Source organism: Arachis ipaensis, chromosome B08, assembly GCF_000816755.2.
Source record: "Arachis ipaensis cultivar K30076 chromosome B08, Araip1.1, whole genome shotgun sequence".
Lineage (NCBI taxonomy): Eukaryota > Viridiplantae > Streptophyta > Magnoliopsida > Fabales > Fabaceae > Arachis > Arachis ipaensis.
This window is the reverse complement of record NC_029792.2, coordinates 23,428,882-23,436,803: the sequence shown is the minus strand read 5'-3', so window position 1 is coordinate 23,436,803 and position 7,922 is coordinate 23,428,882. Positions and strand designations below refer to the sequence as shown.

General features: G+C 39.5%; 1 protein-coding gene across 7 annotated transcripts; it reads right to left on the bottom strand.

Annotated features, from left to right (window-relative positions):
• LOC107613255 (protein SPA1-RELATED 3) lies at positions 2,022–7,585 on the bottom strand. 7 transcript variants are annotated; one of them, XM_016315167.2, is made up of 8 exons: positions 7,160–7,415; positions 5,717–6,739; positions 5,456–5,613; positions 3,868–4,807; positions 3,349–3,495; positions 2,905–3,216; positions 2,766–2,825; positions 2,022–2,623 (listed from the first exon to the last, which is right to left on the bottom strand). In XM_016315167.2, exons 2-8 carry the CDS (start codon positions 6,617–6,619, stop codon positions 2,435–2,437), a joined length of 2,709 nt encoding a protein of 902 aa, XP_016170653.1. In that variant the 5' UTR covers positions 6,620–6,739; positions 7,160–7,415; the 3' UTR covers positions 2,022–2,434. The 7 variants fall into 7 exon arrangements, with proteins under 7 accessions (XP_016170653.1, XP_016170652.1, XP_016170655.1 ...); XM_016315166.2 differs by having other exon boundaries at positions 5,717–6,734; XM_016315169.2 differs by having other exon boundaries at positions 7,171–7,415.

The following is a 7,922-nucleotide window of genomic DNA, read 5'->3' as shown; positions in this document are numbered from 1 at the left end:
GCCAGCTTTTCTATCACATTTTTGAGGTCGTAACAGTCATTTGTGGAGTGACCATATATTTTATGGTACTCACAGTAGTCGCTACGGCTCCCCCTTTTTTTATTTTTAATGGGTCTGGGGGTGGCAGCCTTTCGGTGTTACAAATCTCTCTGTATACATCCACTATAGAAACTTTCAGAGGAGTATAAGAGTGATATTTTCTTGGTCTATCGAGACCGAGTTCTTCCTTCTTCTTGGTTTCCTTCTCCCTCTCTTTTGCTGAGGGAGGGTGCCCAGGTCGCCAGCTCAGGTCTCTCAACTTAGCATTTTCCTCCATGTTGATGTACTTTTCAGCTCTTTCCTGTACATCACTTAGAGAGATGGGGTGTCTTTTGGATATGGACTGTGAGAAGGGACCTTCTCTGAGCCTATTGACTAACCCCATTATGACTGCCTCGGTGGGCAGGTCTTGAATCTCTAAACATGCTTTGTTGAACCTTTCCATATAGGCTCGTAAGGATTCTCCGACCTCCTGTTTTATTCCCAGGAGGCTTGGTGCATGCTTTACTTTGTCTTTCTGGATAGAGAACCTCATCAAGAACTTCCTTGAGAGGTCTTCAAAGCTGGTAACCGACCTCAGGGGGAGGCTGTCGAACCACTTCATCGCCGCTTTCGACAAGGTTGTCGGAAAAGCTTTGCATCGCGTAGCATCAGAAGCGTCAGCTAGATACATCCGACTTTTAAAATTGCTCAAATGATGCTTTGGATCAGTGGTTCCGTCGTAGAGGTCCATATCGGGGCTTCTAAAGTTTCTCGGAACTTTTGCCCTCATTATGTCCTCACTAAAAGGATCTTCCCCCCCTAGGGGTGACTCTTCTCTACCGTCACGGGAGTTCCGACCTTTGAGGGAGGATTCTAACTTTAAGAGTTTTCTTTCTAACTCTTTTCGTCGCTCCATCTCCTCTTTTAGGTTCTTTTCAGTTTTCTTTTGTCGCTCCCGTTCCTGTTCTAACTGTTCGAGGCGACTGTGGACTAACCCCATGAGCTCAGTTGCATGGGATGGTCCCTCTTTCTCTGATTCGCGTCCTTCTGAAGAATTCACCTTCGGATTTTTTATTCCGGAGGTGCCTTCCCTGTGTTGGTCATTGGCTTCCTGGTAAAGGGTCAAGTCTGCCTCATTATTTCCGGTGTTCAGATTCTCTTGTTCAGAATCTGTCTCTACATGACCCTCTTCAGGGGATCTATCTGCCATCACTGGTTGATCTCTCGGGTCCCCGGCAACGGCGCCAATGTTACGATGGGTAACCGGAGATTAATGGGCTGGACGGTGTTAGTTGGCCCAAACGTATGGATGAGGAGGATTCCAAGCGTTCTGCAACTCGGGGACCTCCGTCCGGCTCGTGCGCGTGAAAGAATGGAGGGTGGTACCTGCAAAGACACTCTGATGCTTAAGTCAGCAAGGGTGTGAGCAGGTCTAGAGAGTATTTGGACTTAGAGATACCTGAGGGGTGTCAGTGTATTTATAGTGGTGAACCAATAACCACCGTTGGAGTAGTGCCACTTTTCTAGGGTGTTAACCGTCCCTTTATCTTAGGGAAGTTAAGATATGGCTCGTGGAAGTGGTTAGAGAGATTCTAGGGGCAGTTACTCATTCAAATGAGTGCCTATCTGCCAGCTAATCCTCGTTCCCGACTTCTTTAAAGCAAGTCGTGACGAGTACCGACTTCGTAGTGGCTGATCTGGTGAAAGGTAAGGTCAACCCTTTGGGTTGGGCCTTTTTACTTGGACCCTGGGCCTTAATCGTTGGGTCAGAGTATGAACAAAAATAATACAAAAATTTTGGAAGAGAAAAAAGAAAAGGAAAAAAATATGATATGAAAATGAAATACAGAAAGAGGGAAAAGCTTGAAACAGGAAAATTTAATTAGAAATGTAGTTGAAAAACTATTTGTTCAACCAACACTATTGATTGAGTAAAATCCCCCATATCAAAACTCAAAGTTTAAAAAGTCTTGGGTCAAAGACTTTAAGACCAATTCAAGTGAAGAAAACAAAGGAAATAAAATTAAAAAATGGATCTCTCCAATTCGTTCATCTTCTTATTTGAATTTCCTATAAACATGATATTCATATAACAAATTGAACCCTACACAAATGGAGTAGCTTCCATGCAGGAATGTATAAAATCTTATATAGATTTTTTTTTCCTTTTTCTTTTTTCCCCTTTCATTTTTCCAATATATAATTATCTACATGACATTTTTTCTTCTTTCCTTCATAAAATGAGATCAATCTTGACATCTCACTCTTCACTTTTTAACTTGTTCCGCTATGATCTAAAGCAAAAATTTTGTTGTGTTACAACTTACAAGGAATTTGTATACTCGTCTATATGTAGCATATACTTGTTGAACAAGTCTTGTGTTGTATCTTTCTTGCTGAGTGGATGCATAACTCAAACCATCTCCAGAATCTTGACATTCCCAGTCGAATTCGCCGCAAGCAAGGTGGAGGACTGGCCGCGCCAACATACCGAAGAGACAAACTGTGTGGCATCTTCGACTTCATGGCCGGAAAGGGGGTCGGTGTTCTGAAACTTGAATGATAACGCCGGCATGGGAAAGGCCTTGTGGTATATGAACACCTAAGTCAACACACAAGATTTAATTTCAGTAGTACCGCATAAACCAATACGAAAGAGAAATGTTTTGTGTACTTATTAATGTTAGTCGAGAACTGTTGACTTGGTTAATACGAAAAGGGATTGAAAAGGACATATGGAATACCTCATTTGTCTCTGAACCGGTGGCTATATAACCGTCGGAAACTGATAACCCCACAAAGTTCTGCAACCAGGAAAGATACTTCAGCAAGATAACATATGAACTCAAGAGGGAATACAGTTAGTCTTATCAATGAACATACCTTAACATTCATATGACCGGTGAATGATTGAACAGGCGAGTCGATGACTCGAGACGCGCATGTAGACAAATCCCAAAGCTTAAGTGTGTTATCCGTGGATGCAGAGGCAAGAGTCACATTGTCTACAAACTTGATGTAGCTCACAGTCTTACTATGTCCAATCAATGTACAAAGTGGCACTTTCAAGTTGCGAAGATCATAGTAGTATATCCGGTGATCTGCCGAACCAAATGCGAGGAAGCGGGCTGAATCGAGAGGGAACTGAACGCAGCACACATTCGCCTTCGTCTTGATGGTACCGATACTAACTCCCTGCAGTAACAGCAAAGGTGAGAGGAACAACTCATCATACACCCAGCATTAAATAATAAAACATGCAATAGATGATTGCAGTACGTTTAGTTTTCAAAGCTGACATTCCACCAAGTGCAAGAATGGAATTGCCTGATTGATACTCCATAGCTTGACAGAACCGTCATCGCTCCCACTTGCCAACATTGTCGGATCTGCTGATGAGAAATCGATCGACCACACCCGCCGCTCATGCTCCCGCATTTCGGACAGTACTTGACTTCTTGTCACATCCCATAACTGAATAATACAACAAATAGAGATATCGTTACATAAGGGATGAAATAGTGAGGGGAATGAATTATAATCATACATTATACAACATGATACGAAGGGAAGTCTTGGGGCAACAGTCGAGATGTTTCTGTGTAACCTCAAGGTCACAGGTTCAAACCGGAGAAACAACCACTGACATAATTATTAAGTTAGGCTGCGTGCATTACACCCTTTGGGTGCGGCCTTTCCCCGGACCCTGTGTTAACTCAGGATGCTTGTGCACCGGGCTGCCCTTATTATACATGATACATGGATGGTTAAAATTAAAAGTTACTAAAATTTACTCCTCACTTGATCTTCTGAACTTATACAACTAAGCAATTACATTTGAGCTACCTGTACAACCCCTTCGAAGTTACTCGAAGCAATTTGACTTTTGATGTAGGTATTCCAAGATATGCTGCTCAACTTTGACCTACTAGCCATCTCCACCACCGGATAGTGGATATCACGATCCTCATTTATGATTGCATCACATTCAAACACTTTGATCTTCTTATTCACGCCAGCAGTAGCGAAAAATTCTCCGTCACGATCAAAGCTGAGTGAGCATACTAGGTTGGAAGAATGCAAAAGATCTCCTTGCTTAAGGTCAGCCTTAACCTTTAGCTTACTGAAAGATAAGTACTTGCATAAACCTTCAAGGAAAGGATTTATCCAAGCACTCGAACCCTCCCTGCATTGCTCTTTTGATGCTAAGTTGTTGACACAACTTCTTTCAGACACAACTACAGAACCTCTACCGTCGTTTGCTAAAGGCAAATGTCTAGCCACTGGTCTCGCCAACGATGGTCGGCAACGTGTTAAGAAGTATGCCGATTCTAGTTTCTTAAAGTTCCTCATCAGCCGTGAGCTTTTCGAAAGATAACTTCCCTGATTTTTCTGATCATCAACTATGTTATCATCATATTCCTCCATGTTTCTAACATGCATCCCTGGTCTAAATCGTTTTCTGGTCCCCGTGCAAGCAGAATCCTCACTATCAACAACAGTCATGGATGGGAAACTTGATGTCGAATGATCATCACACCTTAGTTCGGCTCCGGTAATCTCTTTAAGTCTGCCTTGCTTCTTGGCAACTTCTTCAATATCCGAACACAGAAATGAGATAGTGTGTTGCAACTTCTCAGCTACTTCCCGTTTTCTTTGTTGAATTAACAAAAGGAATTCTAGTAACAATTCCTGATCCTCTATTCTGTGTCGAAGTTCTATTGCTGCTTCCCGTTCTTCCATGTCATCTCTCTGTTCATTGAGGAAATCGCTCTGCAGCAAATCCCTGTCACACAAGAAAACAAATGATTTAAAAATTAACTATGTTGATATTACAGAACTAAAAAAAGTCGTATGATCAGTCAGAATCCGATTCTTTGCTATCAAAAGTATGTAGCAAAGTATAGTACTTGGTCTTGTGATCCATAAATCTTAACCAAGAACTAGGCAAAAAATGAAGACAGTATGATTTTAGTAAGTAAACATTTTCCCATTGTAGGCAACTTCTTGTGGTGTCAAAATATCATTTCTATTGTATCAAATGTTACAATATAGGTTTTGGCAAATGTTTTAATAATTATACTTCACCCTGAACAAAAACATAAATATCAAATACAGAGTTTCTTAACATAACTAATATAATCCAACAAAGCATCACTATGCAAAATTTATTACATGAATCTGAGACTGATATCATATATCAAATTCTGTATCAATCTGATTAGTCTATCAAACAGTTAGTTCATAACAGCCTCGGAAACCAGGGGATATGTAGACCAAAAGCCTAGCTTAAATAATCTAATAACCAAAATGTAAAATAATATATTATATATACTTGAAAGTAAACATGCCTCTAAAGTACTAGATAATTGAGACATTTCACAAACAAGTTGGATATTGATAATGTATGAGCCGTACAATGAAGATAAATTACCCCAATGTTGGACGACTACTAGGCTCGGGATGTAGTAACAATAAGCAAAAGGAGGCTTCTTTAGGCCACTTTAGAAGTAACTGCGGAGGAAGAACTCTGTGTCGAAGGCTAGACATGGTTCTACTCTTCTCTTCTCTTGAGCTCAGTGGACAGAATAGCTGGTCAAAATTCGGAAAATCAAGTGAGAATACATAAAAAATAAAGTTGTATAAAGTTAGCAAAATAATAATAATAAAAAAAGGTATACAATTTGTTATGAACCTCAAAAAGGAGAACCCCCAACCGGTAAACATCTGAAGCACAGGAACTAGGACTGCCCGAAGCCTCTTCGGGACTAGTATACCAACTCATCTCCATCAATAGTATCTGTTTCATTGGAAATGATTGCTTCTTTCCTTCTACTTCTTCGGCCTTTCTCCTATCCTTCATTTTATTTTCTTCTGTTTCTTCTATTAACGACGCACGAGCTGCATACACTGCACTCGACAGCATGCAACTAGAATCTGACAAAGCAGTTGTTGAGGGTTTGACAGGCACAAAATCTTCACTTCCTAAACTCCGCTGATGCATGTCGTGGGGGCAGAGAGACGTCGGAGTTTTAACCTCAACACCTTGGCCATTCAATCCATCTCCTAAAGAATCTGATCCAGAATCCGAACAAGACGCAGATTCAATAAATGAGATGTGGTTGAAAGACGACATGACAAAGCAGGAAGGCCTGACATTATGAACTACAACTCCTTGAGAATGTGCTAAGTTAACAATTTCTACTATTTGCCTAAATATGTGCAAACATTCAAAGACATCTACGGATCGATCCGGTTTATCTAACCATTGCCTCAGGCTAATATCACCCCATTCTATAGAGCAAACAAAAGGGTCCGCCCCTAATTCGTCATCACAAAACCCCGAAAACCCAGCCAGATTCTTATTGTGATCACCTTGTGCCAAAAGAACCCTGTCCCTCTCCTTCTTAAAGCTGGAATCGTGCGAAGCCTCACCAGATAAGCGATTTCTTTCAGGACAACGATGCCTTTGGTTCCTATCAGAGACTCCGGAACTATTCAACGTCCTCGAGCTATCAGATTTCTGCCAGCCAGAACCTGAAGAACCTTCCATCTTTATCCAGTTAGAGATGCATGTAGACCAAGAACAACAACACATCCAACAAAAACAGTAACCCTCAAAATTGTTTTAAACTCTTGCAGCTCCACAACCACCATTTCTCAACTCAAATTCATTTCAGCACTCAACATGAAAGATCAAACTCTCAGCTTTTCTGCACTTAACAAACAAGATCACAACTTCATGTCAAAGCTAGCAACAAAGAATTTACCAAAATTTCCCAGCATGCAGTTTAATCCCATTTAAATCAAAAGCAATAAAAAAAAGCTTAAAATCTAATGCAAATTCTTTCTAGTAGAGAAAATAATAAAAATTCAGGAAGACCAAACAAAAATAAATTAAACCTTCTACAGAAGTATATCAACTTCAGGAGACAACTCCAACAAAATGGAAAAAAAATTAAAATTAAAAACAAACAAACATGGACCCTCCAAAAAGGTACCAAACTTTATCCAAATTGATCAGAATTATCAACCACCCATTAGAGTAACAAGACAAACAGATAGATACAGCTACCAAAAGGAAGCAGCTAGAGAGAAAGAAGAAGGAGAAAGAAGAGAGAGAGAAAGAGAAGTATACCAGTTTTTCACCATGGAAGAGGATCTTCTGTTTCAGCTTAGGCCAACCTCAGAACAGAACCACACAAACAAAAAAAGTTTCTAGTTCTACACAGACCCACACACATTGGTTCTGGTTCTCCACAGCCTCATAAATTCTAACCAATTTTTAATTTTGTCGAAATATATCAAAATTGAAAAATATAAAAAAGCAACCCAATTAAAAAAAATCTCAAAGAAAAGTACAAAACAAATAACACCACACCCACATATTAGCCAAAACAAATTATTAAAAAGAAAAAAAGCACAACTTTTTAATTAAAAACTAAACAAATTACGTCAAAATTCAAACAAAGCACAGTTTCAACATTTTTTTATACTTAGTCATAGTTTCTAAAGTTTCAACTTTCTGTATCTTATTTGGTTAATGTGTTATGTTATCTTCATGTTGTTCTAAACAAGGACGTGGCACAACCTTGGCCTCAACGAGGAACAAAGAGAAGAGAGAGAATATAGTAAAATTAATAACTTGTGGGGCCATATTTGGCATTTTTAAAGATTAATACCATCCATGTTGTGATTATTAAATAAAATAAAATAAAAAGGCATGTATTAAAATAATGCGACTCTTTCTTTATTATTAATTTATTATAGATAAAAAGCGTGGCATTTCCTGAAGTGGAAAATTTTTATAATTTATGTGACAAAGACTAAGCCAATGTGATTATGGAAAGCTAGAATGAGATCTTGTTTGATTATTAATGTAAATTTGGTCTTTGGAGATG